Source organism: Falco rusticolus, chromosome 9, assembly GCF_015220075.1.
Source record: "Falco rusticolus isolate bFalRus1 chromosome 9, bFalRus1.pri, whole genome shotgun sequence".
In the NCBI taxonomy this organism is placed as follows: domain Eukaryota; kingdom Metazoa; phylum Chordata; class Aves; order Falconiformes; family Falconidae; genus Falco; species Falco rusticolus.
In genome coordinates, this window is record NC_051195.1 from 51,727,934 (window position 1) to 51,750,780 (window position 22,847).

A 22,847-nucleotide genomic window follows, 5' to 3' on the forward strand; every position below is an offset into this window, starting at 1 on the left:
TTTTAACTTCATAAGGACAATTAAAATGAATTGTAGCTAAATGCACACATAACAAATCAATTTAATTCTTTGTTGCACACTAGCATACTTTGCAGATCTTCAAAACTTACTTTCAAGTATCATCTTATTCAGAGTTTAAGTGTAATGGAAGTGTGGCAGCACTGATAAGACATTCCTGACACAGGAATGCCAAAGCGCAGAAAGTTTCACAAAACAATTAAGTCCTTTGGAAAATACTATCCGAACAGGACTGTTGTCTCATTTCATTGAGTTCAAAGACTGCAACTAGCCATGAACAAAACCAGATCCAGTTTCAATATAGCATCTCCTCTGTAAGACAGGAAAGCAGGCTAGTAAGGGCACCTACAATCAACAGCAACAAAAGACACAGGAGTACAGAAAAGGGAGAAGTGAATTGCATGTGCCCTCAAGCCAAAGTTAATCAAACCAGATCCACATTAATTTAATCTGCATAAGGCCAGAAAAATATTTTTTAATGCAAGTGAGATGCCTGGAATTGTGAGATAAAATTCAAGTCCCCAAACAGAGATGACAGCGCAACACTGACATTCAGCCTTCTTATCTGCCATCCCAGGCTAGAAGGGTGGCTACAGTATTTCTGCATTGTTTTTGCAAGGTACCAGAGCCACCACGTGCATATGAGCCCCCCCCCCCAGCAGACAGCACTGTACATGCACGGTGTCCCCCGCTGCACCTACGCAAAGTGGCTCCTCCAAGTGACTGTTGCCACTGCAGAATTCACAACAGTTTTCTGTCTGTGCTTCCAGTTACTTAAAATAAGCGTTCAGCCACCATTACGGGGTGCTTCCTTATCTTGTCGTAAATGGCTTTTCTGTATGAACTACCAAAAAGCATTCTGAAGTATTTTACATTAAGCAACACTCGAGTGCAATATATTTTAATCCCTGTATGGAAACACAAGGACTCTTGCGCTCTAACCCCCATGACAGTATTTAACTGGGCCCTCTGTGCAGGGCTTCTCTCTACCCAGCAAAACCCACTGAATCCGCAGCGGCAGAGGAAAGAGTTAAGTGCACTGATTAGGCATCAAAATCATTAGAGCTTCCACACAGTAAAGAACAAACCAGGCATTCTTAATATAGGGGTGTTTTATTTAAACACAACTCAGCTACTAGCACGACTCACATTAATCATGTATTATGAAGGAAAATTTATTTTAGAAAGTGGTAATTTTTAAGTTAAGAATCTTCATCTTAACAAAAGCATTACTGGAATCACCCTGCGTACAGCAGAACACGTGAAGCTACATGTAAAGAGGGTTATGAAACCCTACGTCATCGGCAACTAACATCACAAATGCCAAGATGTTCTTGGTATTACGGGAGATTTCTCTCCCAACTCTCTGACCAGATGAGAACTTTTACAGGGAGCTGCTGGACACTAGAGAAAAAGCACGATACCGCTACCTGTTTCTGGCACCTATTTTAGGTGTCTGAAGAACTGCAGTGCAGATTTTGAACCGGGCTGAGCAAGAAGCCTGTGTTTCTAAAAACCTGTTCTGAGGCCAATTGTTTTCCTGGCATCCCTGGGTTTTGTACATCGCCCTGCACTGCTGGCCAGCTGCGGAGGAGGCACACTGGCCATGCCGAAATGCCGGCCACGAGGGCAGGGACGGGCACAGCACCAACGGCCAAAGGCCTGAGCTGGCACCCAGCAGAGCCCGCACCTCCAGCACCTGCCAACAGACACGGCTCTCCGGCAAAATGAAACACACAAAAAATGCAAACAGAAGCCAAGGGAAAGGACTGTTCCCATTCCGGCAAAGCAAAAATATCTGTGTGCTGAGGCCAGGCAGGTCCATGGCAGCTGAGAGCGTGGAGCGGCTGGTCCCTGGCTGGCACAGGGGCTGCCGGAGGGGCTCAGCACCAGCGGCACTGCCCCAGCGCAGCACACGCTCGTCGTGTGTTGGCTCTCAGCACAACCACAGCTAGAGGCTTCCCAGCATAAATACAGACCACGCATTGTTATATTTAACATATATATCATTACATAAGTGATAATGCTATAAACATCTTTATTTCAACTATTTTAGTAGAGCGCAGGTAGTAAGTAAACCACTAAACCTGGCAGAACAAGCAAATGCTTGGGGGGTGGGGGGGTGGGGGGAAGACAACCCTACGCAAACTTATTTAGGATTCAGACAAGGATCATTCTTCTCATCTTAGAGGCAAAACATTTAAATAAAAAAATGCATTTTTTTCCATTTTTCACACTGAGATTTTAATCCTGGATTAATTATTTTAGACATTTTCCATATTAATTAAAGCAGTATAGCTTTAACTTTCTTAAGTTCTTTATCTACTTTCTTCAAGTAAAGCTATTTAATACTGGAGATTGTGGAAAACATTTGTTCATGATTATCCAGACATACAGTCAAACAAGACTGAAACAAGAGCAGCATGCAAAAATGTATTTAAGGACTATCATCCCAAAATGCTGCTAAAAGCTATTAACCAGTACGTGTTAATTGCCACAGCATTCATATTAATTTTCACTTCGGGCCCGACATTGTGGAATATTTCCCCTGATACATTTTAAACAAAGTTTAATTTAAGGAACTGCTTCTATCAACACTTATGAAAATTAACAGCCAAGCAATTAGCACTCATGAATTATCCCTTCCCCCATGCCTTCTACAGCAACTGTTTTTAAAAATGACGCTACAAGAGAAATTGTTGGTTTTTAACCCATTACCAAAATTAGCCACAAGAAACCCTGTAACGCTATACAGAGGTACCATTCCTCACAATTAGATTTTTAGCATCCATCCAGATTACAATAATGTTGACTTATTTTTATTTAAATTATCTCCAGTAGTCAAATAAACCCCTAAAGCCCCTGTAAGGTCTGAAAAGCTCAACTTCCTTAAATCTTCATTTTCAACTAGTAGTCATGAAAGTAGAAACAAGAACGTCTTGAGAAAACTCTAGTCTGCATGTAGGAAAGATTTTTGGCCTTGTAACTCAAATTTATTCTGGAGCTGAATGATCCCTTCCTTACATTTAATTGTGGTTTCCAACTTGTTTCTTTGACTATCTTGCTTTTTTAAATATTCAGCATTTCTTTTTTTGACTGTCCTGTAATAACACTCCTGTGTTTGCTAACACTCTTCTGGGGACATAGGAGCAGCCATTTGGTGGCAGGCATCTCAAACTGAATTGACAAAATATTTTAGTGATTAAAACTGTTTAAAAGTAGCACAGACTTGGGAAAAAAAATGGATGTGGACTGGCTTCAGAGCTTCAGAGATGATTTCAAGGGGAACTGTAAACACAGGCCTTAGCAGGAGTTACCTAATCAACACATGCTTCCTACAAAGCTGAACATTTGATTCTAGCACACTTTTCCTGTATTCCAGTAACTAAATACATCTTGGTAGCATTTTTCTTACTAGTGGGAACGGTCATGCAGTTGAATAGCCTTGACACTAAGACTGTAATAAATCAGTATCCTGTAAGATTAAGATCTCAGAAAAAAACTCATCGCCACACTTTACAGCAATTCCTGCCAGTTAGACTTGTGATTTGAAAACAAATATTCTGAATTTCTGGAGAATGAAAAGATCACACATGCTTTTAAAACAATTAACGAAGCAGGCAGGTAATGTGTTGGTAAACTCCAGGTTGTCAGGCTCACAGCTGTGTCACTGAAATGAGCCACTACAACACTGCTGTGCTTCATTTGTGGTACCTGGCTATGACTTCCCAATCAGCCCTACCGTCAGTCTTGTTTTCCCAACCTTATTAAAGGCTGGCAAGGTGGAACAATAAGCCATCAAACTTTGATTTCCCAAATTCTACAAACAGAAATATGCATTGAACTTACCTATAAAACAGATGATAATTTACTTTGCATGCAGATAAAGGAAATCAGTTTGGCCACAGATTTCTTAAGCCTTAATTTTCTATACAAATGACAACTGAAGTAATTATAAATAGCTGAAGATTTCTTTTCATACAATATTCTTAGCAAGAGTTTTTAAGATCCGTTCACCACGTTCAACCCACATGATATACAAACCACAAAAACAGATGCAGGGGTTAGGTTTAATTTTATCTATTTTAAGCAAAAACCTGAAGATACGGCCAAGAGCAGTTATTGTGTTTTGTTAAGAGCTGAAGTTTTATAATGTAAATGAAAGCCACAGATCTGTCCTGTGTAGCTGTGGGGCATGAATTACCTGGATCCTTGAGCTGATTAGAATGCTTCCATTGTAGTTGCACTTCACAAACCAAATTCTCTGCTATTTTGATAATTAATGAACTGATCAGAGTAAGAAGAAATTAAGAGTGCTTCGGAATTCTATTATTTCATAAAATTGCAGAAGCAGTTACAAAAAAGATGCTAAATCTGGCAGAAAAGACCTGCAAGATGTATTTTAATAAATTGGCTTGGTTGATATTAAAGCATGCGATGTTTCCTTAGTTTTAACTGATGAGCTTAAAACAATGCATCAAATGTTGGAGGGAGGGGGTAGGAAGGACGCTGAAGAGAAAGGTTTTGTTCAATTTCAGGTCAGTTAAGGAGCTGAATTAGTGGTACATTAAAACCACTCAGAACAAAGAGCTTAGATACAGCAAGTAGAGCCTTCCTCATGCTTTGCCAGTGAACCACAAAATGGGTGTTACTCAACAAGCTGAAATCTGTGTTACAAAACAAAACAAAAATATATATATATAAACCAAAGGCCTAGTTATCACCTTAAAGATTTCAGAGCCACTGTGATCCCTTCAGTAAATACATAATTAAGTAGGGTTTTTTTAAGACATGTTTAATTAGGCCCCCAACCCCTCCTCACCCCCCCTGCATTTCCCCAATTATGTACCATTTCCCCCAGAGATATGTGGCTCTGTTAATTATGTAAATAAGTCATGCACTATTCCCTGAAAGAATAGTATTTATGTGAAAAATACTGCTCATCTATTATCAATAGAAATACAAGACCTACAAGATTTCATGAAAAATAATTTTTAAAAGCTAGATGGTTTTCAATTTTACATTACTATCTGACAATACAACAAAGCTGAAGAAAGTAAAATAACCCACTACTGAACTACGTTTCCTCCTCACCTCAGATGGTCAGGTAGGTATTTAAAAATTGGCAATACAGATGGAAGTACAGAGAATAAATTTTGTAAGCATACCATTGACAAACTTACCAGAGTAGTATAAATAATGCTGTTTTAATTAATACAGTGAGATTATATGCTAACAAAATGCCAATGCAATTATTTTGGAGAGTTAAAAAGGTATTTTTGATTTCTGGATCACAACTGCGTTGATTTGTATCATACCATACAAATCACAATTGAGTAACATAGAGGTATTTCATTAATATCTCAATTTCCTTCAAATGGACCAAACACCTGCTAAATGTATCAGACTTTAAAATATGAAAATTAATATTTTTCATTACAGTAAACTATAATACTTTATTAATACAGAAAAAAAGAAGTTTGGATTGTCAAAGTGGGAAGGAATCATGAAGTTCCTCAAGTTTCTGATAAAAACCCTAGGAGGCAGCCCAAATCACTCTCAAGTATTAGAACAACAGGACTGGAACACCACTGAATTACAACAGACTTCTCTTAATAAAGATGAATCTTATTTTTACTTCCTCTGGCCATGACTTTCAGAAGTATACTTAACTGCTTGCCAAAACTGAAATTTCATGACATCAGAGCAGAAGCTTTGAGTTTAGAAAAAAGGCATCTTAGTGTTGTCAGCATTAAAGTACTGCTATCATTCATTAATGAGGCCAGAAAATTTGAAAAGAAAATGAGGTAGCACCAATTACTACATGCTAGTAAGTATAAGATAACAATAGAGGCAGCTTTGGCTATGTGGACTTCATAATATTAAAGTTATCATTTCACAAATATTCTAAACCCTTCTCAATGTGCTAGGAATTACGTATTTGGCTTTCCACTTCAAGAATACTTAACAGAATATGAAATACTTCCATCACAAGGTAATGAAGCTCAAACTTCATACTCCCACAGGAGATTCCACAAACAAATCCAACAGAAAACAGATCTGTGCAGTATCTATAATTGTTTTGGAACAATGATACTGATCCATCACACCAATGTTTATATTTCAGTTTCTAGAGTTTATGACAGAGAAAAATACTTGACAACACGGAGTAACTAAACTGCACACAAAAACAGACAGTTATGCACAATTTTGAGCAATATCAAATGCAAGCTCTTGAAATTAATGTAGTCAAGGAATGAATTTGACTTACCAGGTTTGTAGTGAAACTGCTCCATGTACCCATCCATACATAAATGGGTACTGGCGCAGAACTACATTGTTTTGTCCTTTTTTCTGCCCCAGATATTGACTAAGTGATGCTTATTTTCCACCCTCAAAACAGACAATAGCTTTTCCCACTCTTATTGGAAGCATTTTGAGAATAAAGACACCATAAATCATGGAATAATCAGGAAGTGCTGTGATGTGGCTAGACAGAATAGGTTCTTTTAAATGCCAAACCAACAATCACTTATACAAAGGGTCTCACCATCAACTCTGTAGAGATGTCCTAGGACTCTACCACACTAAACATTTACCTAAATAACCTACTGGGGAAGAAAACAGACGGGGAAGGTACGCCTAATGGTAAGGCCATAATTTTGTAATGAAAAATGGGAGAAACTGTTCTACCAAACTGGAACCATTATATTTAAGAGTAAGAGAAGCACGTTTCTAGACAACTACTTTAAAATAACTGATGGCCTACCCTAAAATCTAATTAAAGCTTAAATAAGTAAATGCACACAAGAACTGCCTAAAGCCTATCATCTTCAGGTCAGGGACTGAATTTGAAAGAAAAACATTTGATCCACTCACCTTGCCGTCAAATTTTGAGTACTCATTGAAGGGGTTATTCAGCTGCAGCGGACACTGTTCAAGTCGCACAGATAATATTGACTGCTTCCCAGAACACGGAGATTTTACTCTGAAATTCTTTTTTTCAAAAAGTGAACTCAGCTCCTCTGCTGTAGATCAGAAAAGAGATTAGATTAGTTGTACAGGAGATGTACAGAGGTTACTGTTTACTACAGAAAGATAACATTATAAGAGGGAGAATAAAATCAAACACATAAAGTAACAAATGCTTTAATAGGGCAGAATCTACCACCCCTCTTTCATAGCCCAAAGACATGAAGAAACCATAAGAAGTTTGAATGAAGCTACAGTTTAGGCTGAGGAAAAGATGATTTTTTCCCGTAGAGAGAATGGAACTGATCACTACAAGAGCCCCTTGCGTCAAAATAAAAAACCATCAAGGTTCAAAGACAGAATTACACATCCTGGGTCCTTCTGCTTACCTGACTCTTTCTAAATGAACAGTGAACGCTATGCAAAAGAAATATGCCATGCAAATGCATTTCAAACTGAGCTTGTAACGCGATATTATGTTCCATTACAGGACAATATACCACCCCATTACTATACTGTAAAATTGCTATGCTGTCAGCAGTAGGCTTGGGACTACATCTGATCCAAAATAGTAATTTCTTCAGATTTTACTTCTCATGGTAGACTGGATATGGACTCCTCTCAAAAAATGTCAAACATGAAAACACCATTCCAAACAGTCTGGACAACTTAAAAAAAAAAAAAAAATGCTTCCTAAAAACAAAGGTGATAAGAGTTAGCGAGTACTTTGTGTAGTCTGTGAAGGCATAAAATCCTCTGACAAGCAGCTCTTTTTATATGAAGAAAGTGCACATCCAAATTTCCAGCAAGAGTTTAACTCAAAATTTTCAGGCATACTTAAAAAAATAATTAGGACTTCTAATGTTATCAGGACGCTTCAAAATCAGGACAGAGCCTGGGGTGGTTTAGCATGTTAGTACCAGTGGGTCTCATCTGCAAGAAACTGTGACTGAATCTGGATAAGTCTTTTCCACATCTGCTCTAGGAACCAAGTACCCCCAAACTCCATCAATCATGACCTGAGAACCAACACCAGCTCTCCTAGACTGACTCTGCTCCGCGTTCCTACATTTAGATTCACATCTCAAAGATTTACGTGTTGTTCCTTCAGGGAAATGAAACTGCTCCCAAGGCAGAATGACTTGGGACTTGATCTGCAGAGAGTTGGTTAATTTCTTAAAATGTGAATTTAAAACTTGTCAAATTATAACTAGTCAAAAGCTCAGTTTATTTTTATCAGCAGATTGCCTGAAAATTCAGACAGTTGGCAAAAGTGCTAAATACTGGCACTAAGAGATACCCAACAGTCTTGTGAAAGGCTGCGATTAACCAAAAAAGCTTGATTAAATCCTTTTTAAACGTGGCAACTCCATTAGGTATTCAGTTTTTCGTAACAACCTTATCTGTTGTGGTTTTTTTTTTTAAAAAAAAAAAAATGAAGGGTAATATTTCAGTAGAATTGTAATTAACTGGTATTTCTTGGGCATTTGGAAAGTACTCTGCAGCTTGGAAACCAATATAATGGTTTTATCAGTTCAAGTGAAAAAGCAAGCCTTTTATCTTCAATTTTTGTCTCTAGGGAAATGTTAAGATGATTTGTTTATTGTTTCCTTTGTTGGGATGTGCAAAAAGAGGATCTCAAGAATTCTTCTGAATTCATTAGTGTGACATCTGTTTTGCTTTGAGTTTTGTACAGCTTTTACTCAAATCAAATATCTCACGACTGAAGACTTTAAATAACAGTACATTCTATAAGACTGTAAATTCACTTGGCTGAGATACAGTTTTCTTTTCCAAAAGACTTCATAATTTCAAACGTCAACTCATTTAGGAAGACGAACCCAAAGCCTTCTAAAGATCTGTGCAAAAAGCTAGAAGAAGATAAATGAGATTTCTGAAAAACTATCATCTTCTGTTGTGCATTTTGTCAAATAATTCCTAACAGACGCAGGCTGTGAGAGTTCCAATTAAAAACATTGAAAAAATATTTTAAATTCTTAAATTTCAAGGAAAAATCAGCTCATTAAACTAGCTTTAATTGAATATTTTTTAATTCTTAAAAAACCCCAAGTTTTGCTGTCAGTTTTGCTGTATGTATTTTTCAGCTTTTGTGTTTGTTAGCTGTATGAGCTACATGAGCTGAATGCAAGGGTTTTGAAAGATTCACTCAATATATTGTTAATTTACATTTTATATGCTCTGAAATGAATGAATGTAAGAAGTAAATACAATTCCTTACTTCTTGCTTTCATCTAAAAATACCCAGTATTTTATAAAAAGGAGTAAACTTTTTTTATGTATATCCCTATTTGGTTTATAGGACCCACAGACTGCTTTACTAACATAATTCGATCTTTACATTGCATAAAACCGAAACATTCTTTTCATTGTATTGAAAAAGAATTGATGCACAGAAAGGCGATGTGAATTTGTTGCACAGCAGAAGAAAAAAACCCAGACCTCCTTCATGTCACACTTCCAGTCAGTCACCTATCCCTGAAGCACCTTTCTATTTGTTAATCCCCTAGCCAACTCCAAATGCATGGAGATTTTCTTTTTCAAGTCCATACGCTACCACCACCTTATCTTTCAAACTCATTCCTAAAAGCAAACAGCTTGTCTCACGACAGCAGGAAACAGATGATGAGTAGAAAATATTTTTTTTTTCCTCATTACCATACACAAAATGACTCGTCTCTCACTTCCTTTTATCCTGGTTAGCGTACTTTTATTTCTGTACATAGTTATTAAAAATGGGAATCACAAAAAAACCTCAATTGCCAGATGCCTCAAATTACAACTGCATATCCAACCGCAGGGCAGCAGATATGCTTGTAAGAGTTTGTCTCTTCAGTAAAGCATCTCTCTGACAAGTGATGTCTGGAGGTAGTGTCATCAGGATCTTTAACACGGAGCAAAACAACTTCCCAGCATCCTTTTAGTTTGCATGGTGTCAACCATAGGCTCGACTTTGTCTAAAGCTCAGATAAACAGTCAGAAGAGGGCAGCCAAATTCTCCCCATTCGAGAACTGCTATTTCTGATGTTACTGCCTTCATAGTGTTTCCAAAAACGCTGAACTCGAGGAACAGAACAGAAAAGCTCACACGCACACACTTAACAAAGAGGAAGGAAAGTACAGTGGATATCCTCCAGGGCTGCTCTTTCTCCTGGCCTCTTCCTACTGTGTTGTTCTTCATGCAACTAAGTAACATGCAGAATCTCAGTGACTAAGCAGAGAAGTTAAATCAGCTCTGCCAGCAAAGACAGAGCGCGAGTGCCTTGAGTTTTTATGGAACTTATTTTTTATTTAAATCTGTCCTGCAGCAGGGAGGGACCAATCCATTTGCTTGCAAACCCAGCACACTCACAGAGGGGGACACCTCTGTTACTGCGGGTTGACAGATTACCTGTATCTTCAGGGCAGCACGTAAAAGGAACTAATGTCACAGTGGAGCCCACATGAGTAAGATGACACACAGCACAGACACAACAGGAAACTGGAGTTTGAGTGCAATTCAGTGTAAAGAAATATCAGGCAGTATATAGTTAGGTATAAAGAAGAAAAATAATTGCATCATCACTGGTCAAATGTGATAAAATACTGAGTAAAGAGAATTGGAGGTTATGGTAGATTAAACTTTAAAACCTACAACTCTGCTTACAGAAGTAGAAAGGCAAAAACATTTTAGAATGCATTAACAGAGGTATCAAACGTAGCTGAACACTACTAAAGATTAGTGCAACCGTGTTGCTTGTGTGAGCAGCTTTGTTTGCTCCTCTAAAAAAGATATTATAGAGCAGGAGAAGGTTCTGCAAATGACAGCCAGGAAGATACAAGAATTTAGGCAAAAAAAGGAGATTGCACAGGAAACTCATTAAGATACACACAAATTTTGAAAGAAGTAGGCATGACAGACCATACAAAGGTTTGAATGTGTGTCAAATACAACAGGAATGTATATAGCTTGAGCTACAAAAGATGAGAACCGAGACAGACTTTTCATTTCATATATTACAATTTAAACTATGCAGAACATCCAGTCAGGCATACATAATTATATAATAACAATTAAAAAAAGAGAGCGAGAGAATAGGATTTTTTTTGAGGAATCACTGATAATTGTTTTTTCAAGGAAAGGCTAGATAAGATAAGGCAGCACTTATTATGCTTTCATTTAATTAGATCTATATATACACCATTTCTCAAGATTTTCCCCTTATCTAGAAAAGTAACCACAAAAGTATAAACTCTACAAAATTCTTCATCACATCCGGTACACCAAAAGTCACTGGAAATAGCTAGAAAGCCCTAACTTTCATGGAGATAACGACCTTGCATTTTGAATGCAGACACTTGCCAATCACCTACCCATAGAGCAAAGATGTCCTGTTCCTTATGTACCCACAGTAACACTAAGAGCTTTGCTATCTCCATTTCTTGCTGAGACAATAGAAGCCTTAGCAGATAATGACGCTACAAGATGACAGGATACACAAACGCTGTATTAATACCTTCTATTGCAAAAAATACAGCAGCCACTCGAATTAGTTCAGACCGCCAAACCACATTTTAAACATCTTTCCTTTACTTTGCCTTTCTTGATAATTTGGAATGCCCTAGTCATATCTGAAAACAAACGAGAGGCCTGTGGCACACCACCCCTCCAAGCAATAAACTGTAGGAAACACATAACTGGGGAATGTCAGGCAAATACAATAATTAGTATTTCCTCTATGCTTTGAAAACTTAAGTGGAAATTACAAACTGAAAATGCTGTAACCATCAAAAGCAGAACTAAAAACAGTAGGAAAATAGAAGGTCTTTTCTTTTTACCTGAGTAAGAAGTATTTCTGTCTTTCCACTGAATGTTTTTGCATTTTATTTGATTTTGTCTCTCTTTCCGCAGACGTTCTAGTCTCTGAGCTTGAAAAGAAATATTACAACTATAAGTTTGTCAATGAAAGTTTACTATAAACAAAGACATAATTAACTACCTTTATATGAATAAAGATGTTTTATACTGCATATGTAGGGAAAAAAGTCATAAAATTTTAAAGGTGGCACCCCTGAAAAGCAAATACCAACAAAAACATGAAAATGTTCTTGATTTATAATTGAAATTAGAGGATATAAAACATTAATAGAGATCATAAAGATAGTATTAACATGGAAGAGAATAATAAAATGTGAAAACTTCTGTGATTAATATGACATTTCATTATATAAATCATTAATAACGGTCTTAAAGGAATTTTAATGCACAAATGAACTGAAGTGAATATTACATTACAGGAATAAAATTACTGTTATGAATTACTCTACCCGTTTCAAAAATTAAAGATAAATGAACTCAGACTAGACTATTAAAGTTTTAAATATAAAATCCTTTATCTAAAAATCATGAAAATTATAAAATGTCAAAGCTATATAAATTAGCATAGCTTTTTCTTCAGTGTGCTGAAACAGTTTATAGGTAGTAAAATAAATGATTTGTATCTTCACAACATTAGTCAAATCTTAAAATGAATATAATATTTCTTTACGTATATTTTGACTCCATCTTCAAAATAGGGTTTGAAAAAAGCCTCAAATAGTTGTAATACCAAAGAACTTACAGACCAGGGTACCAGATAGTATCTTAAATTATCTTGTTGTTAACAATAAGATATCTCTCAGGAAATGGTCGGTTCAACCTCCTAGAAGCTACCCAAAGCAATGACCACAAGAAATAACTGATGTTACCAAGTGTCCGCTCAAAATAAGAAAGCAGATTAGACTGGCAAATAGGACTAATAATGTTGATCACTGAAGGAAACAATTTGCTGGATATATTAGCAATTTTGATGTATTGAGATCATTCATTAACTAAAATGGGTTTGTAGAAGGGACTCCAGAAGGCTAAATTACTCTGACAATTTTTAGATACAACTTGAGCTCCCTGAGCCATTTCACCAATTAAAAAAAGGTTAATAAATATTTTCTATCCCTCATATTATCATTCTTTTACATTTAGTCTTTGAACTGAAATGTGAACATGGAAGTGATATTTTTTTTGCCCCCATAAAAAAAACCTCTCAGCCTGGGAACTGATGAAAAAAGTAACAGTTGAGGTTTAGCAGCTGTAACAAGCATCCTATTTCTGTTTATTTCCCATTTAAGTCAACGTGAGGTTAGTGCCTAAATACCTCTGTGTATTTTACTCTTAATGAAATAAGTATCCCCACTTATAAGTTTAAATATTGGGTAAAACACTACTGCAGCATAGACATTTTATTCTGAAAGAAAAATTTTTTTCCAACTACTGTCCAGACTAGCTCAAAATTACCTTCCACAACCATTTCTTCCCACATGTGCCACCATTAAAATATATTAGATTCACATTTAAACTATGGATAAAGGAAAAGACAGACTAAAAATAATAATGCATGGTTTTATCCTACTTAATGTTTTCACCTCTTGTCAAAACAAATGTGCTGAAGTGCCGTCACATTCTTCAATAACTGTGTCCTGCTGTTCTATCTACAGCTGATCACAAATGATCATTTACTCTGGGACTGTATTTTAGCAACTCGAAATTAGATGGCATTATCAGTACCTATTAGAAGTCTGAATTATTTAAGATTCATTCTGACAAGCAGCATGCTAGTTTGAAAGCTTTCTGTGTGAAAAATGTCACTGACCAAATGCAGTCCTTATTTCATTAACCATTAGCAACTAGATGAGCCTTTGTTTCTTCTAGTCATGTGGACTGGGAGAATTTGCTGCTTTCCCATATACCCAAAACCTTGCACAGACCTGTCTCCACTTAATTTTTATTTTTCATTTTAGCCCTCTGAATATGGCTGAAAGGCAGGGAGGAGGTAGAGCCCAGAGCCAAGGAGCACCTATGACCCAGCTAGCTCTTGTGGAAAAGGAGGCAGAATTCAGAGGCGGACAGCCCCCGCGTTCTCCCCAGACATGATATGCAATACCCTAACATGTCTCACCCTTTCCAGACTAAGGGGATAATGTTCATATTACAATGCACATAAAATTCATTTCCAGATTTGCATACCCACATGACAACTTCTTAATAATCAACACTTCTGTAGTCTCTGCAGAGATATGTTGACTCTCCTACAGTAACACATTATTTCTACAATTTATGAAAAAGATACGGTCCTGGTAAGGTACTTTGTAATAAAACAGCTTTGCAAAAGATAATAAAAAGTTATACTCCATCCAAAAACAATGGTTAAAGAGAGTAAAGCAGAAACAATTTTACTTAGCAGGGTGTAAAACCAAGGAGAATAAAGAAGAGCTTGAATGTTAAAAGTCTGCCACTATTACCTGTTGATACTCTGAATTACACTACATTCTCTTTCCAAACCTAAAAATGTTCTATGTATGTATGTGTTTTCTTCCATCAAGAACTAAGGTAAGTACTTGTGTGATGCAAAAAGCATTTATATTAAAAGTAGTTAGCTTTCTGTTTATTTATTCCTCTTTCTGTATTTCTGAAAAGGGTTCAGTACTGCATTCTTTATATTCCTGATTGGCTGGATAAGTACATTAGGTTCCTGGTGGTACCAGCACACACGATGGAACATAACAACCATGCCAGATGAAGAGAGGCAAAAAACAGGTTCCCCAATGGACTGAGTGTCCTAACCATTATTTTAAAATATGACTCCAATTGGAAACTTAAATGGTTTCAATCCATAATTTAAATAGAGATCATTCTATCAGTCTACACAGTGAAATAATCCTTCAGAATTCTTTTTTGGTGCTTTGCTTCTCCTACCTCATAAAACTACACCACCAACTGAACTAAACAAGACCTCAAGGACAATGCTAGGCAGTCTGGCACACTAAGCTTTTCACCGTGCCTTACAGTCACTTGCAGCTATATATTCAGCTTATTTCCAAATCTAACTCTCCATTACAAGAGATCAGTGCCTTGTCTTTGTTGTAACTTTTGACAACTTCTTATTTATAAAAGGTATTTCAAGATATTCAATACCATACAACTTTTTACTTGTTAGGTAAAGCACAGATGTTTTTTCTGAGCTCTAGGTGGTGTTATAATACCTTCAGAAATTGTTTGGAAAAACCCCAACTATAACACAGAAGAAGAAAAAAAAAAAAAAAAGATATCAGTACTGACTACCCTGTACCAACCTTTGCATACATATTTTATTTTACAGACCTTTTGCTCATAGCCTTCCCTGGGTACAAGTAGCAGTCTGAATATCCCTCATATGAAAAAACAAGTGGGACACCTTTCTTCCAGCCAAGACAAACAGCATATTTTGAAAAGGTGTACACCCTTAAACTTTCTAATTTGGTAACCTAAATCCTACCTCAAAGCTTTTCTCAGAAATAAAATTTCAGAAGACAATACAGACAAACCATTCACTTCGTTGGCTCACATCAAACTTGATTATCTTCTTTTATAACAAACAGATCTGATGCCTCACTCCATAAATTTTTCTCTGAAAATAACTATCCTGTTCAAAAGTTAACATCCCTCCAGACATTAACAATAGAAATATCAAAGACTGTTCACGTACTTCAGATTTAGACTTGATGCCTTTACAATATAAATTTTTTTTATGTATAAAACTGACTACCTCAATGTTCTTCTGTACATGAATAAGTAAAACAGCAATTAAAACTCAGTTGACAGCACACTAAAGTAACTGAATCATTACACGTCCTTTTAGAAAAAGGTCTTCACATCACAAAAGGAAAAGTTTGACAGATACCTAGCTAGTCACACTCTGATTTGTCCATGCAAGCCAGACTAATAGAAACTGAATTTAAAAGGCTAATGTTATCTTGGCTGCAAACATCACCTACCTGTGTTTGATCGTCTTCTGATTCCGAAGTCCCAGCTTGAGGTAATATCAACTGATTGGGAATATATATAGCCCTGAGTCTCACCATTGCTTCCCTGTGTTTCTGAACCACTGTCCCCATATGCTGACGAGGGATTAAACTTCTCCAGGTCGACATCGTGATCTATCAGGACCATTTCACACATCCCTGTGTCATCACTGGTCACGTGTGACTGCCGAATGTGAGCAAGTATAATTGTTGGGTTGTCCAGGAAAGCCATTCTGTCCACAAGTCCACCACTTCACTATACTATCTTCTCTCCATCTTGTTTCATGGACACATGTACCTAGAAATACAATGTACACAGCTTTTTAGGAAAAAACACACCAAAACCTTGATTCAAAAAGGTTCTTATTTTGGCTGCACAAAACTTAAATGACTCAGTTTTGAACAGTGAATTATTTTAATTCTGCTCCAGCGTACTTAAGTTACACTGCTTGCTGAGGTCAACTTAAAGAACAGTGGGTTTGGAGGACAGCTTTAAACCTGAATCCCAAGACAACAGGACACAACAGACACCCACAGACAGGTCCTGTTACTCTACAACAAGTGGTTGCTATAAGGCAAAATATTTTAAGTACTACACATAGAAGAACAGAGACAAAACATACACAAGAAACACCTGTCCATTCAAATTAATAAAGTTACAAACCCAGATATGGTTTTGTATTTCTTTTCACCCATCACCATAGTGTATTACTGTTTTTCCCCTGCCTCTACAGACCAATTTTTTGATTAGTTTATAACAGACCCTCTTCAGGTTTTGTATTTCCAGCAAAAACTTTAAATGTGAAGAGATTAGTATCTCAGGGCAGAATACCGAACATTGCTGCTGCACTGCACTTCACATAGGGCAACTGTTATAATACAGAAAAACCTCTACAATCATACACCACACGCCTGAGTTCTCCAGCACTTTAACAACAGTAATTGCCACTTACCTAAAATGTTTCATTCAGAATGCTCAAGCGGCCTTACAAAACATCGTAGAGGACAAAAAAGAAAAGACCAAACCACAAACCCCAAACCACACTCAAACTGTTACCCTATTTTAGCGTAGCTGTGGATTTATAGTTATGTTAACCTAATGGAAGTCTGGGCTTCCTTTGAAAGTGGCAACTCCATGCTCCTGCCTGGCCCTGGTCAGGTATCTGCTCCCTCCCAAAGGCTGGACTTAGCACTTGTGTAGCTGTGAGGTGAGCTGGATCAAAAAACGGACCTGCTGAATAAATTTGCAAAAAGAATTAAAATAACATGAAAAAAAAATTACTAATTTTCAGCCAATCAGTCCAACAGCAAAGAGCTGCAAGAGCACTAGTACCAACGTAGTGCAGGCAGGAATGTCAAAAGGCAGAGGGGAGCCGGGGTTCTCCCAGCAGCTGTGTCACGGCCAGCTCAAAGCGACTGCAAAACCTCAGCCAGAGGACGAGGGAGGTCGGTGGAGTTTTAAGTCTAAGCTTAGAGAGAGGTGCAAGCCTAGACATCAATTCCAGGGGTTCAAAATCCCCACTGCTTTTCTAATCGTTTGCACACCTGAGATAAAAACCCCAACATTTTAATATGAGCTATGGAACTAAATGTGCTTATTTAGTATTTTGAACATAGAAACAACAATTTTAAAAAACCCTACCATTGCTGTTTGCAAAACTTCGTCAGCAAGAAGAAAATGCCAAAGGAAAGAGAACAATTTAAATCACACAAAGCCATATTCCATGAAAAACTGGTAAAGGCAGCTGGCCTTTTCCTGGCAGATTTTAACAAAAGAAAGTGAAAGGAAGCACCAGACAGCCTCCTTCCAGGACCAGCACAAGCACATTTCATCATTTCCCCTGTATGCTTCCAAGGGGAAAGGTGTATTAACACAGAGAGCCCCCTGAAGCAGCTTCTGCATTTATGTACTTCAAAGCAAAAATAATACTTTATTTGGACACTCATCAAATCATGACAAAAGCAAAATTCCAAAGGTGGGTTGTAAACTGCAAGCCCACCCTGCTTACCTGTCCCGACCTACCACCAAAAATCAGCATCTGCTAATTAGAACATTCAATAAATAATTACATCCTTCATAATTTTAGGCTTGGCCACAAATACTGCCTTTTCTTTCTTTCTTTCTTTTTTTTTCCTGTGATGCCATGTCTTGTCCGCTTTAAAAAAATACAGACAAAACCTGAAGTATTTTATTGAACAACAGACCCAGCAGCAAGAACAAATTCAGTAAAGGAATGGTAGAGAAATAAAACTGACATGCTGCTTGTTAATACACTACTCCTACCATACATTTTAATAAATTACGCTATCAGCTAAATAGGCTCCGTCAGTACCCCTGGAGACACTCACCCCCAACTGGATAAGGCCCTGAGCAACCCGCATGCCCGGCCCCGCTCATAGCTGGGAGGTCGGACCAGGTCTCCAGAGGTTCCTGCCAACATCAGCAACACTGTGACTCCAAGTTCTATTTTTTATTTTCTGACTATTTCCATTACAGAAAGTAGGCCTGCTCTCCCTGAAGGGTTTCTCATTGTCCTCAAAGAGAGGGGCCATAAGGCAAATATCCTACCATAAGGCAACCGTCTCCTGGCTGTAATTTACGTGTTAAAGGCCTGCAAGTCGTAGCAGCGTGACTAATATTATGCAACTTGGAGGATACAGACACAACTAAGTACAAGGTATGGGTATTTTTAAAAGTGCACTGAGAATGTTCTTTAATTATTTACACACCACTTGTTAAAAAAGGCCATGCTTACCTGCAAGCAGTAAGAACTTGTTTAAATACGCAGCCGCCTTAGGCTTCTAAAAGGTCTGCAAACTCCCAATCAAAAATTACTGCTGCCCCATCAATGTGTCATATAAATGTTGGCATGTTAATTGTGTATTTATAAGATTGTTAATGGTTAGTTAATTTACCTCCCACACTATTATTGTACTTGAAATGATTTAATGTCTGCTAAGGGAGTTAACAACATGTAACAGCAGATGCGAGAATTTTACCTTTATACTCTGCACCCCGACTTCATGCTATTAACAGTCCATGTGCTAAATTAGCCAAGCTTCTTTATAATTTTACATATGCAATTGCTTTTCTCATAAACACAAGCAGTGAAAAATTGCCAGAAATTCTATTTCAAACTCTGAAGTTTAATACAAACACATTTTTTCTTCAGAATTTTCAAAAGGACAACTTAAAACTAGTTTCTCAATAAATGTTAACTGGAAATTCTATTAACAGTTCACACCCCTAAAAAAACCCAAAAACCAACAGAAAACAAGTTCAGACTGCAAAATTCAGTTCAGATTTTTATGCCATATTTTAGCAGTTGTTATCTACACAATTCTAGCTGGTTCCTCCTTTTGATAAAGGCAAAACACAAACAGATGGCACAGACCTGGTCTGAGGAACAATGACCTCCAATGAAGTAAAAGAATTCAGAAAAGCAAAGTTCAATTTTGCAAACCTTTATCACAAACACCTTGAAGCCTCCATCTTATCAGTTCCAGCAAAATTACAGGTACAAGATCAATTTCCAAATCTACTGAGATTTGCCAGCGTACCGCCTCTTCTGCATTTCTTATACCCAACCACCATTATCACATTCACGTCGTAGCTGAATTTAATGGAATTCAGGGACCTCCTGAGCATCATCAACTTCTTCAATCATAAACAAAAATTAAATGTTCTTTTAATACTTAGGCTACCTAAACATTATTCTCCTATTAAATAAAACATTTTGCAGACAGCTGTCAAGCATACTCTATGCCAACACTAAAACCGAAAAGAGCAATGTGAAACCTATGCAACCTTAACAGTATTTATGTATGACATGATATACAGGTTAGTGTTACGATGATATACTATTTATTGGCAAACACCTCCCATGATTCATCACATAGGTGGACAGAGCTGAATCAGACCATCGCTTTCTTCTTGATCTTTATTATTCATCTGTCTTACATTCTGCGTATTATCTAATCAACACCCTGGATGTGAATGCCCTCGCTCACCTTCTCCTTCGTCTCATCACTGTGTTACCGAAGTGCCCCAAATACCATGGAGGGCACAGCCCCCTATTAGTCTTGTGCAGTTAAAAAATATCCTCAAAGATGTAAATCAGCACCATCAAGAGGCTGAACAACTTGCCAGGTTTCACAGGAACTTTGTAGAATAATTAGACAGCTGGATCTCACTCTACTATTTTTATCAGAAGTATTCCTCTTCCAGTAACCCACTGCTATATTTATGGCATCTATAGACTTTCACAGCAAGTGAAGCAAGGCTGTTATGCAGATCAACCTCATTCATAATACAACATACAATAAGTAATGCAGAACGTTCTAACAAATTATTCAGCTCCCAGTAGGTGACACAAAGGTCTTGAAAAGAGGATATGCACTTATACAAGCTATACCTTAAACACACAGATGAGCACATCTGAATTTGGGGAGGCAACTTCATCATCACAACATATTAAGTCTTCTTGTGACGCTCCCACTTGCTTGATATACTGTAATTATTTAAATAAAAGATTTTCTCACTTTCCTCTTTCCCCACCAAAACCCCCACACATAATCCAAAACCCAGTTTGATTTATATTTGCATGTTATCCTACATTGTGTCAATGAGATATCAAAGCAAGCATGCGATAAGGGGAAAGGACAAACTGAACCCACACCTCTTATGATTGCCACCCTTCCGATCTGTCCTATCAACCCACCATGTATCAGCGCACACAACAGCAGATGTGGCTGGAAGCACTGTCTTGCTGCTCCAGTGCTGGACCACATTCACTTGTGGGACTGCAACCACGTCTCAACCTGTTTTTACTGCTGATTTCAGAAGAAAAATTTGACCTTGAGCATGAAAAATGCTAAATGCAGATTACCTTACTTTTGGGAAAACACAGTTACTCTGGATTGAATTTTCTGATTTGTTTTAAATATACACAGTTGAATTTGATAAAATCCTTCCCTCCTTTCCCAGGGAAAGGTGGCTGGTCACTACACCAGACTGTGGCAGCCGAGGCCGGCTGCATTGCACTTTCACAGCTGCCAGCAGCAGGGCAGGACCCCCAAGCCAGCCTTCCACTGCTCCCCAGCCCTCCGCTCTGCTCCCCAGTCTCACCGCGTAGGCTCCTTAAATGCTCCTGGTGGGTCGATGGACTTCACTTAGTAAAGCAAAGCTAATGACAAAAGGCATTTTTTCGAGCACCGCACCTGTCCCTGTAAGGAGTCCACAGACATCAGGTCACAACTGTAGAGCTCCATCAAACAGTCTGGCTACTGCTGGCTCATCTTCAACTTAAGGGCATTGTTCCGAAAACTGCAAGGTAATGCTGTCTTTTCATGACATGCTACAACTGGTCATAGTACAAGAAATATTTTCCTTGCAGAAAATTTTGATATCAATGCCCTTCATGCTTGAAAATATAGCACGTATAACGCACAGAAATTTGCTCATAGACCTCGAAAGCTAGAATAAATGATAAAAATTGGAGAAAGCTGCAAGCTGCTAAAAGCATTCTGCTAAAGGGAAGAGCTACAACTTTGAAATTCTACCAATTCTAATGGAATAATTTTAAGAATCGTTCAGTTCAAATGGCTAAAAGCAGCTGTAAATTCTTCACACACCTCTCAAGCCAATTCCTGCAAGGTTATTTTGCTCTCTGAATTACAAAAGTAAAAAGCAAGAAGCAGAAAAAAAAAATCTCCTCTTTCCTATTCAGCAAAGCTGTAGCTTTTTTTTCTTTTCCTTTTTTCCATTTTGTATGGTTGGTTGGGTTGGGTTTTTTGGGGTTTCTTTTTGTTTATTTTTGAGTAAGTATGTTTAAATTGACCATCTTCCTTAAGGAAGTAATAAACAATTGAAGCCTTATTCAATGTAATGAAAAATATTCCAAAGATGCAACTTCTGGAAGGTACCACCTAGATCTAAAACCATTACTAATAATATCAAAATACAGCAGCTGGAAGAATTATATAACATCACAGGTCATCTTATCGCTTAAAGGCTTCCATAGCCACTGGACTTAGACACCTCTCCAACTGTAGCTCTTTAAAGTGGTCTTAAAAGCTTATGAAAAAAATGGGCAGATTAGAATAAAAAATTTATTTTCCACCACATCATATAAGCTGGAATAGGACAGTGCGAACATACTTCAAAATTTGTGATTCAGGTTATGTGAAATAATTCCAGTTAACTTCTGTCTGCAATTGCAGAAGAAATGGTTCTGTGGTTATCTACATTTGCAGCAGTACAAATAATCAAAGCCCTTGAATGCCACACAGACTCCTGCGCATGCAGGATAAAGGAAAGTGAACCGCAATATATGAAAATTCAAGTTTATGTTTCAACAAAAGCTCAAGTGCATTTAAGAACGAATACTTATCTAGAGAAGCTGTCACTCATGCTTTGGGTCCTATCATTAAAGAGGAAATAATCATTTAAAGTAGCGATCTCACAAGTGAAACTGGAATTTGAAAGTTATGATGAGAAGACACCACATTGCACACAACTTCCAACAAATTATTCGTTAGTTTTCAAACCTGTAAATCAATCTGGCATTAGCGACGTGTTTCTACGTTTATGAACTGCTTGGAATTTGGCTGTATTTTTGTTGTAATACTAATCAGGATGCAAATTATACCAACTCCAATATTTTAATTATTGAGCTTTAGGGAAGGAGGGAGACAATACTGGAATATGTACAGAAACTGTATACTCTCCTCTATTAGCTTCCTGATTTTGTCAAATCTTCATTTAATTGTACACAAATTTATTCTCAGCTAATCTGAGCTATCTTGCATCAAGATTTTAAGCAAATAAATAAGTATAAAAAAATGCAGAGATTATAAATTAGGGCAGACAAATCTGTATCTAGACTCATGCCTGCAAAGAGCATTCTATCAATATAGTGAAATGCTAATCTCCTAATTAACAACCTAATTAGGTAATTATGGCTTTGCAGAGGGATGCCTAAATG

The 22,847-nt window shown here is 37.4% G+C and overlaps 1 protein-coding gene across 3 annotated transcripts in view; it reads right to left on the reverse strand.

The window, feature by feature from the left end:
• Positions 1 to 22,847, reverse strand: part of MAPKAP1 (MAPK associated protein 1) — a 107,373-nt gene that overhangs the window by 80,724 nt on the left and 3,802 nt on the right. For all 3 annotated transcript variants that reach the window (XM_037399341.1, XM_037399340.1, XM_037399342.1), the window contains exons 2-4: positions 15,835 to 16,159; positions 11,827 to 11,916; positions 6,898 to 7,046 (exon numbers count right to left, since the gene is read on the reverse strand). In XM_037399341.1, the coding sequence (XP_037255238.1) occupies positions 6,898 to 7,046; positions 11,827 to 11,916; positions 15,835 to 16,093 (498 nt within the window). In that variant the 5' untranslated portion in view covers positions 16,094 to 16,159. The remainder of the gene's footprint in view (positions 1 to 6,897; positions 7,047 to 11,826; positions 11,917 to 15,834; positions 16,160 to 22,847) is intronic.